This window comes from Phyllobates terribilis, unplaced genomic scaffold (assembly GCF_046119375.1).
Source record: "Phyllobates terribilis strain yellow unplaced genomic scaffold, ASM4611937v1 Scaffold_4__5_contigs__length_816908805, whole genome shotgun sequence".
Taxonomy (NCBI): Eukaryota; Metazoa; Chordata; class Amphibia; order Anura; family Dendrobatidae; genus Phyllobates; species Phyllobates terribilis.
The window spans coordinates 604,590,787-604,609,559 of NW_027362764.1; the positions used below are offsets into that span (position 1 = coordinate 604,590,787).

Sequence of the window (18,773 nt, forward strand, 5' to 3'; positions counted from 1 at the left end):
CCGGTCACCGTCATCACCGATCACAAGAACCTGCTATATCTGGAGTCCGCGAAACGTCTGAATCCCAGACAAGCTAGGTGGTCATTGTTTTTTACTAGGTTTAATTTTGTCGTTACATATCGTCCTGGGTCAAAAAATGTAAAGACGGATGCCTTATCTCGTAGTTTCCCGGGGGCCGGGAATACGGACGACCCGATTCCTATCCTTCAGGAGGGGGTGGTGGTTTCGGCAGTATGCTCTGAGCTGGAGGAGGAGGTATTGGAGGCTCAGGGGGACGCCCCTGTTGGACCTCCAGGGAGATTGTTTGTTCCAGATCAGTTGCGACAAAAGGTGATCGAGGCACACCATAACTCAGTTTTTGCAGGACACCCGGGGAGTAAAGCAACTGTGGATCTCCTCTCGCGTCGGTTTTGGTGGCCTAATTTACATAAGGAGGTGGTAACTTTTGTCGCGTCCTGTGGGGTTTGTGCGCGCTCTAAGACCTCACATACCCGTCCGTCTGGGGCCCTCTTACCTTTGAAGATCCCGGAGCGTCCTTGGACTCATCTGTCTATGGACTTTATTACGGACCTCCCTCCGTCTTCGGGTAAAACGGTCATACTCGTTGTAGTGGACAGGTTCAGCAAGATGGCACATTTTATCGCTCTTCCGGCTCTCCCTAATGCTAAAACTCTTGCGCAGGTGTTCATTGGGGAGATTGTGAGGCTTCACGGGGTACCCTCCGAGGTGGTGTCTGATCGGGGGTCTCAGTTTGTGTCTAAGTTCTGGAAGGCGTTTTGTGCACGGCGGGGGATGCAGTTGTCATTCTCATCGGCTTTTCATCCTCAGACCAATGGTCAGACGGAACGTATGAACCAGAGCTTGGAGACATATCTCCGGTGTTTTGTGTCAGAGAACCAGGAGGACTGGGCTTCTTTCTTACCTCTGGCAGAGTTTGCTCTTAATAATAGGCGGAGCGAGTCCACTGGTAAGTCCCCGTTTTTTGGGGCATATGGTTTTCACCCCCAGTTTTGTACTTTCAGTGGGGGGGGCTCTTCGGGGGTTCCTGAGGAGGAACGATTTTCCTCATCACTCGCTTCAGTATGGAGAGGGGTGCTGAAGAATCTGAATACTATGGGGAACCGATACAAACGTATGGCTGATAGGAGGAGAGTGTCTGGTCCGGACCTAAGTGTGAACGATCGGGTATGGTTGTCTACCAGGAATATAAAACTTAAGGTTCCCTCCTGGAAACTGGGTCCCAGGTTCATCGGGCCGTACAGAATCAGTTCTATTATTAATCCGGTGGCATTCCGTCTTGACCTCCCCCCTACGTTTAAAATTCACAACGTGTTTCACAGATCATTGCTTAAGAGGTATGTGGCGCCGGTGGTACCGTCACTTTTACCTCCCCCTCCAGTGGTTGTCAATGGTAACTTGGAGTTCCAGGTATCGAGGGTCATTGATTCACGCTTTAATCGCCGGTCCCTTCAGTACTTGGTTCATTGGAAGGGGTATGGTCCTGAGGAGAGGATGTGGGTTCCTGCGTCGGATATTAACGCAGACCGATTAGTTCGGGCCTTCCACACGACTCACCCGGATAAACCTGGCCCTGAGGGTCCGGAGGCCCCTCGTAGAAGGGGGGGTACTGTCACGGGTGTGTTGCCACGAAGATCGTCACGAGTACACAGCCTGACTTCTCGCAGCTGACTTGTTGGTGCTTTGTGTTTCTCGGCAGTGAGGGAGTTAATTCTCTCTCTCTCTCTGGGCTAGATGAGGTCCAGCCTCGCCCAGCTGCAATCAATACTTCTGTAGTGAGACTCCTTCATATACCTGCTGGTCTGTCTGGGAGGTGTCGGTGAAAGCATTTCATTCAGACTGACAGAGCGGATCGTGGTGTTTGGAGTTGCTGAGATAAGTGTACTTGGAAGTGTTTTTTCCCTTTCCTCGCTTTATCATTTATCTCCTTTCCCGTTGGTTTTCCCTCTGTTGTAGTTGAGAAGTTGTTTGTATGCAAGGTGGTTTTGGTTTTTCCCTTGTACTGTCTCGTTCGTCTAAATACTGTGTTTGGGCATATTATTTCTTGTTCCCTTTGGTTGTGATCGGGGTCCTTCTCAGGACTAGATTACTGAGGTGCAGGGATCTTCAGGAGGTAGGGGTTACGCTGGCGGCCTGGACCTCTGTACCTTTAACAGTACCTCCAGGTTGAGGGATTAGTCAGGGCCCCAGCTTAGGGTCAGCTTAGGCCCCCTACCTCCAGTATACAGAGACAGCGTGACATTCTGTCCCTGGCTTGCTGTTCCTCCTCTGCCTCCCGGACTCCTCAGCTGCTGCTGACCTGTCCCTTTCCTCTGGGAACCCTCCTGGATGCTTCAGAAGTGGGTCCTGGTCTCTCTAACCCTGCCCTCAGTTCCAGCTTTTATAGGGGCAGCCTGCTCCCCCTACTGGCCTGGGACAGGAGGTGCTGCATGCTAATGGTCCCTGACCAGGGAAACTCCCTCCTGCTCTCAGACACAGCCTTTAATATTTGTGTTATGATACATAACCTACAAAGAATGGTGCAGCCAAAACGAATACATGAAAATATAAATTTTATTAAGCTGATAACATACAATTACTAAAAGACAAATGTATTAAAATACGGGAACAAAAGAGGGCGACAAATCACAGCAGGAGGAATGAGATGGACAGTGGCAATCTACTATATATTTGTCTTATCCCGTCTGTCTGTCTGTCTGTCTGTCCAGGAAATCCCGCGTCGCTCATTGGTTCGGCAGCGGCCAATCAGCGCCGCGGGATTTCAGAAAAAAGATGGCGGCCGTTAGCGGCTCATCTGCGGGACGGAGCTCAGCGGCGTTGCAGCCGGGAGATGAGCGCCGCGAGGCGCTCATCTCCCGGCCGGTACCAGCAGAAGGACCCAGACCGCCGGACCCATCTGCGGGACGGAGATGCAGCCGGGAGATGAGCGGCGCGAGGCGCTCATGTCCCGGCCGGTAGCAGCGGAAGGACCGCCGGCGTCGCTGACATCCATGCGGAAGGGAGGACCGGGGAGCGGCGCTGCGGGTCGGGATACTTCTGCTGCGAGCGCCCGCTCATGTCCCGGGTTCTCGCAGCGGAAGTAGCCGCACAGGCAGCGCCGCTCCCAGGTCCTCACCAAGACTATTCGATGATTGGTCGCGGTCTTCGGACCCGACCAATCACTGATCTTAGCGCAAAAGTTAAATACTGCTGTGCTGATTGGTCGCAGGCAGCGTCCGCGACCAATCACCGATTTGGGCGCCAAATTTAAATATCGGCCGCGACCAATCAGCACAGTAGTGGTTAACTTTAGCCGCAAGATCAGTGATTGGTCGCGGGCCAAGACCGCGACCAATCACCGATTTGTGCGGCACATTTAAATAGCGGCCGTGACCAATTGGATGTCAGCGCCGCTCCCCGGTCCTCCCTTCACACCCTTGCCGCATGGATGTCAGCGGCGCTGCCTGTGCGGATACTTCCGCTGCGAGAACCCGGGACATGAGCGGGCGCTCGCAGCAGAAGTATCCCGACCCGCAGCGCCGCTCCCCGGTCCTCCCTTCACACCCTAGCCGCTGATGTCCCCACAGTATCCGCATGGTGTTACAAAGATCCGGACATTTGTGTTAAAAATCGCTGATTGGTCGCTGGCGGTGCCTGCGACCAATCACCGATTTGGGCGCCAAATTTAAATATCGGCTGCGACCAATCACCGATCTTGGCTCCACATTTAAACACCACTGTACTGATTGGTCGCGGCCGCTATTTAAATGTTGCGCCCAAATCGGTGATTGGTCGCGGCCGCTGCCTGCGACCAATCAGCAGAGCGGTGTTTAACTTTAGCGCCAAGATCACTGATTGGTCACGTGCGGAGAGCGCGACCAATCAGCGAATCGTATTGGTGAGGAACGGGGACCGGAATCGTATTAGTGAGGACCGGGGAGCGCCGCTGCCTGTGCGGATACTTCCACTGCGAGAAGCCTGGAGATGAGCGACTGCTCGCAGCAGAAGTATCCCAACCCGCAGCGCCGCTCCCCGGTCCTCCCTTCACACCCTAGCCGCTGATGTCCCCACAGTATCCGCATGGTGTTACAAAGATCCGGACATTTGTGTTAAAAATCGCTGATTGGTCGCTGGCGCTGCCCACGACCAATCACCGATTTGGGCGCCAAATTTAAATATCGGCCGCGACCAATCAGCACAGCGGTGTTTAAATCTGGAGCCAAGATCGGTGATTGGTCGTGTCCGATATTTAAATTTGGCGCCCAAATTGGTGATTGGTCGCGGGCAGCGCCAGCGACCAATCAGCGATTTTTAACACAAATGTCCTGACCTTTGTAACACCATGCGGATACTGTGGGGACATCAGCGGCTAGGGTGTGAAGGGAGGACCGGGGAGCGGCGCTGCCTGTGCGGATACTTCCGCTGCGAGAACCAGGGACATGAGTAGGCGCTCGCAGCAGAAGTATCCGGACCCGCAGCTCCGCTCCCCAGTCCTCCCTTCACACCCTAGACGCTGATGTCCCCACAGTATCCGCATGGTGTTACAAAGGTCCGGACATTTGTGTTAAAAATCGCTGATTGGTCGCTGGCGCTGCCCGCGACCAATCACCGATTTGGGCGCCAAATTTAAATATCGGCCGCGACCAATCACCGATCTTGGCTCCACATTTAAACACCGCTGTACTGATTGGTCGCGGACGCTATTTAAATTTGACGCTAAAATCGGTGATTGGTCGCGCCCAGCGTCGGCGACTAATCAGCACAGCGGTGTTTAAATGTGGAGCCAAGATCGGTGATTGGTCGCGGCCGATATTTAAATTTGGCGCCCAAATCGGTGATTGGTCGCGGGCAGCGCCAGCGACCAATCAGCGATTTTTAACACAAATATCCGAACCTTTGTAACACCATGCGGATACTGTGGGGAGATCAGCGGCTAGGGTGTGAAGGGAAGACCGGGGAGCGGCGCTGCGGGTCGGGATACTTCTGCTGCGAGCGCCCGCTCATGTCCCGGGTTCTCGCAGTGGAAGTAGCCGCACAGGCAGCGGCGCTCCCCGGTCCTCACTAATACGATTCCGGTCCCTGCTCCTCACCAATACGATTCGCTAATTGGTCGCACTCTCCGCACGCGACCAATCAGTGATCTTGGCGCTGAAGTTAAACACCGCTCTGCTGATTGGTCACGGCTGCTGCCCGCGACCAATCACCGATTTGGGCGCCACATTTAAATAGCGGCCGCGACCAATCACCGATCTTGCCGCCACATTTAAACACTGCTGTGCTAATTGGTCACGGACGCCAGCCGCGACCAATCAGCGAGCTTGGCGCCAAATTTAAACAACGCTCTGCTGATTGATCGCGGTCGCTGGCCGAGATCAATCTGCAGTATTGGCGCAAAATGTAAACAACGCTCTGCTGATTGGTCGCGGCCGTCAGCCGCGACTAATCAGCGATTTTGGCGCCAAATTGAAACCCCGCTCTGCATCGCTCTGCTGATTGGTCGCGGTCGCCACCAATCAGCAGTATTGACGCCAAATTTAAACACCGCTCTGCTGATTGGTCGTGACTAATCAGCGATTTTGGTGCCAAATTTAAACACGCTCTCCAGTCCTCACTAACACGTTTCGCAGATTGGTCGTGGCCGCCGCCCGCGACCAATCACCGATATTGCCGCCAAATTTAAACACCGTTTGCTGATTGGTCGCGGTTGCCTAACGCGACCAATCAGCGATTTGGGCGCCAAATTTAAACGCCGCTCTGCTAATTGCGCCCCGTCGGCCGCATACATATTCTAGAATACCCGATGCGTTTGAATCGGGCCACCATCTAGTAAATATATAAAAATATATATGTAATGATAATATGGAAATAATGGGTGAAATGGTGAAGAGAAACAAGGGTAGGTGGCAGTCAATAAATATAAAGTAAGAGTAGAATAGTTGATGCTGCAAAAAAAATAAAAAGAACCTATGTTCAATAGAGTGAGACCACACAATGAAGGCAGAGTGACTGCAGACTTGTTGTTTTAGACTGGAAAACCTCTTTTAAAAATTTGATTCATATAGACAACCCATTTTTTTTTTTTTTTTTAAGATGCTGGCCTGGTAATTTGAGGATTACTGCAGGTCTGACTTCTGTAATTTACTAAGATATCTTCTAAGATAAGGAACACATTAAAAGTTTATTTTTGTGTTATTATAGAAACTTCAGCTGATGAGAGTCTAAAAGATCCTTCTGAAATAGTTTGGAGTTCCAGTGATAACGACTTGTCAAATGATGGCAGTAGCAAGACAATTTCACAACCTGATATCGTGGATATTTCCCCACAGAGTGCATGCAGGTCACAAGACATACAAATCTCTTTTTCTAATGACAGGTCAAGTGGAGGTAAGATTCTCTTCTCAGATGGATGAAGAAGCATTATATTAATGTCGACCAAACCCAACAATAACGAGTTTGGCCGAGAGTCCATTGTGTATGGGACCCTGGACAGCTAATTGTCAGGGTAGATATCTATCTGGAACGGCCCATTTTGGACTGCCGATTACTTTGTTCTTCCGGAGATAAGCCACCATCAGCGATGCCTGGCGAAGGCTTTCTCATAGAGAAAGGAGGAGCACTTGGCCGAACGAGTTATCCTGTGTATGGGAGAGATGGCTGTAAGCTGAACTAATGGCCCCCTGCCGTTTAATGTGTAAGGCACGCTTTACTCCCATTTATGCTGTGAAGTGATAATGTAGTAAGGGACAGTAATTTCTTGCTTTCATATTTTTATCTGCAGGTTGTACAAGATCATATATGATTCCAGTTTAAATGATCCCAAACAGACTCTTAAATAGCAGCTCAAGTTCCGAAACCAATACGTTTCTGAAGCTAGAAAAGTGTGCTCTACATAATAAAAACTAACTCAAATTACCCATGTCTATCTACTTTCAGTCTTTTTACACGATAAACAACAAAGTTGTCATAATTAATAAATTAGTAAATGGCATTACGGAAAACAAAAAGAAAATTTAGAAGATTACAGAGACGTTCGCCAATTCAAAAAGTGAATTAGCCAGGGCAGACCGCGTGGAAATCTCTCTGTATGCTGCCCCTCTGGCCTACTGAAGTAATTGCAGCTGATGTTTTTCTCAGACTCGCCTAAACATTAAGTTCTTTATGTAGTAAGATATCTTTAGTAGTTGCAAAATCGTTGTAAACAGTTTAACACATGATCATAATATATAAAGATTAAAAGGGTTGTCTCATATTGGGACCCCTACATTAAAGCCAGAATAAAGAGCTGCTCTATGAAAGTGGCTCCAATCCGGGTTGATTTGTGCAGTCTCTGCATTAGATGGCCCTGCCTTGTAATACTACTTCAACTAGTGAGACTCATTCTGATAGGAGTTGTCTCTGATGAGAATAAAGCATTATCATTTCATGCAGAAATATTATTAAATATTCTTTTTTGTTTCAGTTCATCACATTTTCAACATTTGTGTTAAAGGATAGACTCGTAAACATTTCAGAAGTAAAAGGAATGAAATGGCTGTTGCTAAAGAGGTTGTCTACTACACAACAAACAGTTATTAGCGGCTCCATTGTTCATCATACAAAAAAGTACACTTACCCCCCCTGTACCAGTAACCAGTGCCGCTCCACTGATTTCAGCCCTGTGTACTCGTGTACGCCAGAGGTCTCGTCACATAACTTTACGGCCATTCAGTGGCTGTTGATTGGCTATAGTGGTCACATGATATTTTCTGTAACGTGGCCACCGGTGGATGCAGCTCTGATATTGGAGGAAAAGCACCAGTCCGGGAGTTGAGTAGAGTTTGTTTTTTCGTAGTTAGTGCTGCACAATGAAGCTGCCATTTGAGGGTTCTCCAATAGTAGACAAGCACCTTAATCTAACTTATTAATGCTATGTTCACATCAGCTTTTTGGATTTTGTTTCTAATTGAAGCCATGTCACTGTGTCAGATCTGTTGCACGACAAACACGTACGGCATGTCACCGACTATTGAATAATAAGCTTGTTCACCAGGTCTCACCATGGAGTTCATTGTTTCTATGAGAAAATAGAGCTGGCACTGGCACTACTATTCCCATATAGATAGAACCCAGACCAATCCTCCTGATGGAGCCTCAGAGGCAGCGTTAACAGGCCCTTCAATATTAGACATGTCTTATCTAATGTATTTGTGTAAACTTGTGTGACATTATAAAATTGAATTATGCTGACTTTTCTAAATGCTTTACTACTTCTTGGTGTTTTTTTTTTACCACAGGTGATGTCCCTCAGATCACTGACTGGCAAGATGACAGTGACCTGGAGTGTGGGCATGTTGGGGGCATTGTGTCTGAAGCTGCGGAGAGTGAGGTGGAGATCTCCGACTCTGAGTCAGTGTCCAGTGACATGATCATTTCCAGGAGACAGCATGATGTGCTAGCTTTGAAAGTAAGTTCTGCTTTTTTCATTTGTGAAAATCTTGGAGCTTCTGCTTGACTCTTATACAGTCACACATGCACTTTTGGTCATCCTTATACACCCAAGGGTACATTTACACCTGGTTGACAAACACATTTGAAAACTGCATGCTACTTTGGCCAACATGGGTAAATGCAGTTATCTGCCATATGATGATATATCTCAGTTCTGAGATATTTACTAAATGTGTGCTCTCAGATGAGGTTAATATAATGAAGTGTGTAATTATAACCAGCGGAGGGCAGCAGTGTACCATTGCTAATATCAAGAAACAACTTTTAGCTCATACACTTGTCTTAAATTTGTACATAGTATTTTAACTTTCCATTAATGAGTCACATATCACCAGGAGTTGTAGCTCTTTCAGTTGTCGTCTTCTATACGCACAGAAATGTTATTGGAAGTGTGGTCAGCATGTCTAAGCAGGCTATTAAATGACCACCAATAAGTTTACATGTAGCCGATCACGCTGTCAAGCCACAGCCACCATCCACCAGTATAAACATGTTTTTTTTTACAGCAGCAGCTATTAATCAGTTACAGGACCATTTACAGTTTCCTATATTACTGAATGGCAATGTATCCATAAAATCAGATGGGATGCTGGATGCTAGACTGTGGCTTTGTATGACATCCGATTTTTTATTTTTTTTTCCTCACACCCATAGACTTTAATGGGTGAGTCTCATCCAATTTCTGGAGGAAAATCGTGCATGGTGTAATTATTTTTCACAAACACAGATTGATTCAATGAAAAAAAAAAAATTGGCCATCTGCACTGCCTCATTGAATAACATTGGTCCGAATTTTTTTATGGCTATCACTCAGACCGAACATACGGTCATGTGAACGAGCCCTTACAATTATTTACACTTGACAAACATGTTCAGTCCTACCAGGTGAAAAAAATACATTTGCCAGAGGCTTCTCCCTCCCTGAGATGGCTGATAGCTAACAAATATATCAGAGCCCAACAGAGAAGCAATTAGAAATGTTGACAAATTTTCAGATTATAGGTGTGTTTTACCCAGGGCTGTGGAGTCAGTAAGCCAAACCTCCGACTCCTCAATTTCCATGACACCGACTCCACGACTCCGACTCTCTCATACACGGCTCATGTTTAAGTGATAAATTTACTGCAGCACAGATTCATCTCCGCTAAAAGTCCAGATCCTTAGATCAGGAATAGGACAGACATTTATAGGACATTTCATAACTTTCTCAAATTCTTATGAAAAAATATTCCCCACAAACTGCATTGAATTACTATACCCAATTTATTATATATTTTAGGAGTTGGAGTTGGTCCATTTTATACCGATTCCGACTCCACCAAAATGGACACCGACTCCGATTCCACAGCCCTGGTTTTACCTTTTATATCACTTTCAGGTAACTGATGTTGGTTAAATGTGTGTATATGTATGTGTGTGAGTGTGCGTATATATGTGTGAGTGTGCGTATATATATATATATATGGGTACGTTTAACTTGAGCACTACTTGTTTCCTTTTGCCTACATTTTCTCTGATACATGTTCATGAGGTTAAAAAAAATCACTACGCTCATGCCTTTATCACTGAGATATGTCTCAGCCACTTGTACATCACCTTTCACCCGCTTTTACTTTTTACTATATTTGCTATTGTAGTTAATCATTGGTAGAGTTTCCGGTATTTATTGTTTAAACCCTATAAAGCTAGTAATATCTTTATATTCCCGCAGAGGGAGCCATAAGCCAAAATTCAAGCAGTTTGCTTATCTGAAAAAAAAAATAAAAATCTATCCATCCATCCTAACTTTTTTGTTTTTGTACATGCCAATTTTTTTGTTGTCAATTTTTATTCATACAAAAGTAAGAGTAAGTGTGATCACAGAGTTTATGGTTTGAAGAGAATTAGAAGTATGAAATTATGTCACATTGGTTGGATATGTCACAACATTATGATCAGTGGAGATCTGATCTCTAGGGCACCTAGAGATGCCGTTCTCATTCACTCTCTTTGTTAAAAGCAATCCTGTCAATTAATGAAAAATCACGTCCTATCAACTGATGGCCTATAAAAAGGTGTCTGAGTACCATGGAAAGTCATGACACCAGCTGAAGTCTACCAGTAATATTGATAGATTTAAGCTGGTGTCATGACTTTTTCCATGGCTTTTTGCACCTCTTTTTCTTACATGTGTTCAATACATTTTCCCTGTGTTATTTCTTATTATTGCACATAACTTACCGTATTTTTCGGACTATAAGACGCACCTAGGTTTTAGAGGAGAAAAATAGAAAAAAAAAATAAGCAAAAAATGTGGTCATGATGCACTGTTATGGGGGAGGGGGTCTGCTGCTGACACTGGTATTGGGGTCTTGACCCCCAATTCTGTTAATATCTTCCATCCTGGTATGTATGGCCTCTACTTCCTGTTATACGTGGCCCTCACCCCCATCCTGGTATGCGTGGCCCTCACCCCCATCCTGGTATGCGTGGCCCTCACCCCCATCCTGGTATGCGTGGCCCTCACCCCCATCCTGGTATGCGTGGCCCCCCTTGATCCCCCATCCTGGTATGCGTGGCCCCCCTTGATCCCCCATCCTGGTATGCGTGGCCCCCCTTGATCCCCCATCCTGGTATGCGTGGCACCCCTTGATCCCCCATCCTGGTATGCGTGGCACCCCTTGATCCCCCATCCTGGTATGCGTGGCACCCCTTGATCCCTTGATCCTGGTATGCGTGGCACTCCTTGATCCCTTGATCCTGGTATGCGTGGCACCCCTTGATCCTGGTATGCTTGGACCCGTTGAGCCCTTGATCCTGGTATGCTTGGACCCGTTGATCCCTTGATCCTGGTATGCTTGGACCCGTTGATCCCTTGATCCTGGTATGCTTGGCACCCTCTGATCCCAATCATGCTGCTCACAAAAAAAATAAGCAATTATACTCACCTCCTCTCTCCTCCAGAGCTGCGTCCCGATCTGCTGCCGACACTTTTGCTGTGTGAGCCACGCATGGCGTCCCTGCCATGCGCCCTCACACAGTGATCTGCTGTGCCGGAATAGTCACTGCTCCCCGCGCCGGGACTGTGTGCGTAGGGAGTAGTGACCATTCACTCACCTTAATAGCACGCACACTGTACCCACAGCACAGCTCCTGCTGCCGCTCTGCTGTCAGTGTGCCCGCTATTAAAGACGATGAATATTCACTACAACCCATGGGAGTGAATTGTAGTAAATATTCATGATCTTTAATAGCGGGCACACAGACCGCCAGCCGCAGCAGCAGGCGGGTACAGTTTGCACGCTATTAAGGAAAATGAATATTCATTGCTCGCCACGCCCATGCGCGTGGGGAGCAGTGAATATTCATTATCTTTAGCAGCGCCACAGCGCCTGCTGCAGCCACCTGTACCCCACTCATCCACCGCTGTCGCTCCTCCCACAACCCCACAGCCACAGTATGTAGTACGGACATGTATAGTTCGGACTATAAGACGCACCCCCCACTTTCCTCCACAATTTGAGGGAAAAAGTGCGTTTTATAGTCCAAAAAATACGGTAACTTATGGACATCTATGGTGATTTCTTTCCCTGTATGGAATGGATGGGTTGTTACCGACATCTGATGAGAATTTCATGTCAACAGAAATAGATTTACTTAGAAAATTGGTGACATGTTCACCTACTATGTATGGCTATGTGCCAGCGATCAGGAAATAGCAGCGTTTTGGACACAGCGTATTTTCAATGCATCCAAAACGCAGTTAAATCTGTATGTGTTCAGTGAACCATGCGGATTCACCGCATCTAATGAATGACTATGGGTAAAACTACGCTAGTCTCCGCTACAGAAATTGACGTGTTGCGGCTCATAAACCCGCACCGTGGGTGAGTTTATGCAGCATTAAATAGAAGCACAGCGGGCAGTGTATGAGACCAACGATCAGAGTAAAAAGTATAAATGCCCTACAGTGCGACTTGGTGGAAAAGTGAAAAAAAGAGAAATAAAGCGCACAAATATCACGAAAAGCCGTTTCACCACTAAAAATACAGCGTTTGCATTTTTCAAGCGTTTTTACCGCGGAATTTCCGCAGCGGAAATGCTTAAAAAACGCTTGGTAATACGTGCCCCATGGTCCCCAATGGTAATCCTCATGTGCTGTGCACATGCTGCGCAAATTTCCGCTGCGAATTATCATTGCGGAAAAATACGCAGCATGTCCATTAATTTTGCTGACACACAGCGTAATTGCCGCCATTGACTTGCATTGAATCGCTTAATATCTGCATGACTACATGTGCACATGCGGATATTAAGCGATTCTGTGTGCGGATGGTACCCGGGTCTGGAGAAGAGGAGACTCTCCTCCAGACTCGGGTACCATAGAACCTGTTAAAGAATTTTAAAATAAAAAATAAACATATACTTACCTTCCGATGTCCCCCGGTCTCCTGTATGATGCGTCCTGGCTCCCCGGCGTCTCGCGATGGTCTAAAAGGACCTTCCATGATGTCATTTAGTCATGTGACAGGTCACGCGACTGCCGACGTCAGCTTTCGCGTGACCTGTCACATGACTAAATGACGTCATGAAAGGTCCTTTCACACCACCGTGAGCCATACAAGAAACCAGACGCAGCGGAGAAAAGACCGCGGGCCATCAGAAGGCAAGTATAATTTTTTTTTTTTTTTACCATTTTTAATCTTTTTTTCAACTATTAACTTGGTCACACTATATAAATCCATGCCGGTTGCATGGATTTATAGTGTGACCAAGTTGTCGAGCACTTTTCCAAGTGATGCTAAAATCACTTGGAAAATCGCTTGATAACCCGCATGCAGAAATGCATGCAAAAACGCTTGACAAACGCTTCTACCTGGCAGGAAAAATGCATGTAAAATCAGCATGTGTTTTTCCTGCCAGGGAGATGCAGAAAAAATCTGCAGCATTTCTGCATCGTGGGCACTTAGCCAAAACAAAGATAAACAAAAAAAGTATACATAATTGGTCCTAAACAATCTGATCAATAATAAAAAACACACCAAAAATAAAATTTTTTCATTATACTGACACAAAAATTGAATTACGAAGTGTCAAAAAGTCTAATATGTTAAACATAGTATAAATAAAAACATCAAATCGTCCTGCAAAAAACAATCCCTAATATGGCTCATTCGGGAAAAAAATTAAAAAGTCACAGCTCAGAATATGGAAATGCAAAAACAAATTCATTTTTGCAAAATAATCTTTAGTCTGTAAAAGCAGCAAAGCATAAAAAAATATATAAATCTGGTATCGATGTAATTGTACTGACCCAACGAATAAATTGGTCTGATCGCTTTTACCTTAATGTTGAACGGCACAAAATAAATAGATAAAACTATTACTGAATTGCTATTTTTTTGTTAATTCTGTGTTTGAAAAATCTGAATTAAAAGCCATCAAGAAAATAAAAAAATGGTACCAAAAAAATCTCCAACTCATTTCACCCTAATAAGCCCTCATACAGCAAAAATAAGAACTATTCTTCTACTGACTTCTATATGTTCATTGCACCTCCCAAAAAATCAAAACAAGGCTCGACTGACATTTATCCAGTGTTCTCCGCTGCGCACTTTCGTCGGCGTTTTTGTGTAAGTCCCCAAAACTGTGATTCAGGCAAAACCCCGACGGAACTCCTCACTATAATGAGGCAGATGGAGTCACTTTGGACTCCATCTGGTCTCTGTTCCAGCAGTGTCCCATCATTTTAGGAGTCTTTTTAGTGCAAAAGTGTGGGCGACCACAGATATCACTGGAGCAGATGCCAAACGGACTCCAAAGTGTCTCCATGTGGCTCATTAAAGAGAGGGTTCCATTGGGAGTTTTGTCTGAATCACATTTTTGTGAGATTTATATGGAAACCCTGGCGTAAGTACTCGGCGTTAGGGGCGTTGCAAATGTAACATGGCGCCCTCAATCTATTTCACCAAATTTGTGTTCCAAAATTCAAATAGTGCTCCTTCCCTTCTGAGCCCTGCCGTTTGTCCAAAGGTTTCTGGCCACATCTGAGGTATCAGTGCGCTCATAAGAAACTAGGTAACAAATTGTGGGATCCATTTTCTTGTGCTATTCCTTGTAAAAGTGAAAAAAATGGGGCTAAAGCAACATTTTAGAGTAAAAATTACAATAAAAACACTTCAAAACTGCTGTCAGGAAATATTTGAGGGGTGCGATTTTTTTTTCAATAGTATCACTTTTGGAGAGTTTCCAATATATAGGCTCCTCAAGTGCATTTAAATCTGAATAGGTCCCTAAAGAAACAGATTTGGTAAATTTCATGAAAAAAATGAGAAATTACTACTAAAGACTTTTAACATCCTAACAAAATAAAATGATGTTTGAAAATTGCAGGTGTGAAGAAGACAAATGGGAAATGTTATTTATTAATTGTTTTGTAAAGCATGACTAATTGACTTAAGGATATAAATATTGAAAATGTAAAAGTTACGAATTTTATATAACATTTTTGCCAAAATGCCAATAGTTTCACAAATAAACGCAAAATATATTGACCTAATTTTATCAATAACATAAAATACAATGTGTCACGAAAACATCAGAATCACTGGGATTTGTTGAATCCTCCAGAGTTATTACCACATGAAGTGACACTTGTCATATTTCAGAAATTTGGCCTGGTCATTAGGGTTAAAATCGGCTCAGTCACTAAGGGGTTAATGATAAATGGGTGGTATTTATTGACAGGCTTTGTGGCAGTGTCGCTTTTTTACTTGAAAAATTGTGTTGTTTTAAAAGAAGTTTAGTAGGATGACCCCTGCTCTAAAATGTGTCATTCCTTGTTGCCTTGTAGTTTTGATTTCAAGTAAGAATCAATCCTTTTGCCGCAGGGAAGTTGTGATTTGTGTTTGCAATTTTTGGTTTAGCAATGATGTCAGCTTGAATAGTGGAGAAGGCATTCACACTCAGTGGGTTTGGTATAAAAATCAGTGGAACAGTTGCTGTTTGATTATTCAATGGCCCATGTATTCAAAAAGTTTATTTTACAAGTGTCATGGTGTATTGTAATGGAACCTACAACATATGTTAAGATCATGGTAAAATTGAGAGGGTTTCTATGGCACTTTGCTAAATGTAGTGAGTCAGTCTTTTCAGTGTTAGTAAGTTCCTGCAGTGCATTTTTTATTTATATGGAGCATGAGATGTGAAGTTGTCAAGTGTCTGCTGTGCTGCCGGAAAGCCAAGTGAGTGGGCAATGCCAGTATAGAGGTTATTAACATCCATTATTACTAGGACGCTGTGACGCAGTCAGAGGTATCTAAAAGAAATTGCATGATTTTACATATAAGAAGTTTGAAGATTTTGAAAGGAAGGTGGCCAATTAAGATTATGTATTTTAGGTAATCCGTAAAACACTAACCATTTGGGGTGGTAATCTCTGAACGAAGAATCAATAGTGTCGTTGTGATAAGAGCTATCCAAAATAACCTTGCAATGTTATTAAAGGGAATCTGTCACCCCCTGGCACTTATCTGACCTCTAATATTGCTAATAATAATACTGAAGTAGACGTATGCATGGCCCCCTCATCCCCAATCCTGGTATGTATGGCACCCCTCATCCCCAATCCTGGTATGCATGGCCCCTTCATCCCCAATCCTGTCGTGTATGGCACTCCTCATAATCCTGGTATGCATGACCCCCTCATCACTGCACACACAAAAAAAAAATAAACACTTATGCTCACCTTACTTCCTCACCTCTGCTCCAGCGATGCATCCTGTCTGCCAGCAGCTCATGTCAGCATCTGAGCGGCACATGACATCACTGCCATGCTCCCTCAGATGCAGAGGTGAGCTGAGGGGATATTCACTCCTCTCCACGCCGGGACTATGTGCATGGAGAGGAGTGAATATGCATTTTTATTAATAGCGGGCACTGTCAATCGCAGCCACAGCTCAGCGCTCCTCTGTTCCCGCTATAAAAGAAAATGCATATTCATTCGTCTCCACTCCCATGGGCATGGAGAAGAGTGAATATTCATTTACCTTTAGTAGCGGGCACATGTGGTAGATGCAGCAGTGGCTACTGCCTGTGCACTGCTCCGCCGCCGCAACCCCCCCACCACAATCCACCACCGGAATGTGTATACTTTAGTATATACCCTAGTATAAGCCGAGGGGGGCTTTTTCAGGACAAAAAATGTACTGAAAAAGTCTGCTTATACTCGAGAATATACGGTACGTCAGCTGATATTTTTCTCGTACACACCTCAACATTAAGCTCTTTATGTAGTAAGATTGTGACCCCCACTAATTGCTCAAACCTTGGACGACCCAACTCCCCCCAAGTTGTGCACAGCTCAGGAAACGGGAGCGCACAGCTCCTGACTGAGCACACACATGCAGGAGAGGTATGGATTCAATAGAAAGTGTAGGCTTCATAACCTATACTGTATATTGCATCCGTACTCCTGAATGTGGGCATGCTGAGGCAGGAACTGAGTGCTCCTGCTACCTGAGGTGCGCACCTCTCTGAGGGGTGGGGGTGAGCGGTGTTTGAATGCTCGGTGAGGGTCTCGGGACCCAGACCCCATCGATCTTCTGATAAGTATAAGGGAAATGAAATTTCCAAAAAACATTAGAAAGGTTTAGTTACGCTTTAATGTTCATGAGTCCACCATCAGGAGGACATTAAACAACAATGGTGTGCATAGCAGGATTGCAAGGTGACTGATAGTTCTTCCAAAAAGAACATTACTTCCTGTCTGCAGTTTGCTAAATATCACCTAGACAAGCCAGAATGCTGTGGGAACAATGTTTTGTGGACAGATGAGACCAAAATAGAACATTTTGGTTTAAATTAAAAGTATCTTTAGATTAAGAAAAGAGCTGCATTAAAAAATCATACTAACTGTGAAACACAGTGGTAGTATCAAGGTTTGGGCCTGTTTGACCCTATCTTGGCCAGGACGATTTGCCATTATTCATGGAACAATGAATTATGAATTATAACAGCAAATTGTAAAGGTACATGTCAGGACATCTGTCTATGATCTGATTCTCAAGAGAACGTGCGTTATGCAGCAAGACAACTACATAAAGTACACAAGTTGCGCTTCTAATGGTTAAAAAATCACTCCTATTAACATTTTTATTGTTTAACCCAATTCTGACGTGGGGCGTAATACGTACCTGCGCCCTGGGCCTTATTGACCAGGTACGTATTATTATGCCCTAGCAATCTCGCCCGCACAGAACCTGTGCGGGCGCGATCGCCGCTGGGTGTCAGCTGATTGTAACATTTGACACCCGATACTATGTGCCAGGAGTGGTCCCGCACCGCTCCCGGCACATTAACCCCCAAAATGCTGCGATCTAAATCAATCGCAGCATTTCCGAGTCAAGCAGAGGTAAGAGTGCCCCTCTTACCTTGGATCGGAGGCCCCGCGCTGTGTGCGCGGGGTCCTGATCGTTGCCATGGTGACATGGCAGGAATTTAGATAGATCGTGCACTGCACATGATCTATCTAGCTTGTGCCGGTGCAGAGCTGACAGCCTGCATAGCACAGGGATGCTGCTGCATCCCTATTCTATACAAGCGATCAGCCTGCAAAAAATTAAAGTCTTATAGTGGGTAAAAGTATAAAAGTGAAAGAAAGTCTCAGAAAGTGAATTTTTAAAAAAAAAAATAAAAAATTATAAATATATATATATAAAAAAATAATAATAAAGTGTGTATGTATGTGTGTGTTTGTGTATATATATATATATATATGCGCGCGTGTATGTATGTGTGTGTGTATGTATATATATATATATATATATATATATATATATATATATATATATACACACATTTTATTTTTTTTGATATACAGTACAGACCAAAAGTTTGGACACACCTTCTCATTTAAAGATTTTTCTGTATTTTCATAACTATGAAAATTGTACATTCACACTGAAGGCATCAAAACTATGAATTAACACATGTGGAATTATATACTTAACAAAAAAGTGTGAAACAACTGAAAATATGTCTTATATTCTAGGTTCTTCCAAGTAGCCACCTTTTGCTTTGATGACTGCTTTGCACACTCTTGGCATTCTCTTGATGAGCTTCAAGAGGTAGTCACCGGAAATGGTTTTCACTTCACAGGTGTACCCTGTCATGTTTAATAAGTGGGATTTCTTACCTTATAAATGGGGTTGGGACCATCAGTTGTGTTGTGCAGAAGTCTGGTGGATACACAGCTGATAGTCCTACTGAATAGACTGTTAGAATTTGTATTATGGCAAGAAAAAAGCAGC

General features: G+C 44.8%; 1 protein-coding gene across 2 annotated transcripts in view; it reads left to right on the forward strand.

The window, feature by feature from the left end:
* The window catches only part of SPIDR (scaffold protein involved in DNA repair), a 613,128-nt gene that overhangs the window by 52,030 nt on the left and 542,325 nt on the right, over window positions 1–18,773 (forward strand). For both annotated transcript variants that reach the window (XM_073679274.1, XM_073679275.1), the window contains exons 5-6: window positions 6,196–6,381; window positions 8,271–8,440. In XM_073679274.1, coding sequence (XP_073535375.1) covers window positions 6,196–6,381; window positions 8,271–8,440 — 356 coding nt within the window. The remainder of the gene's footprint in view (window positions 1–6,195; window positions 6,382–8,270; window positions 8,441–18,773) is intronic.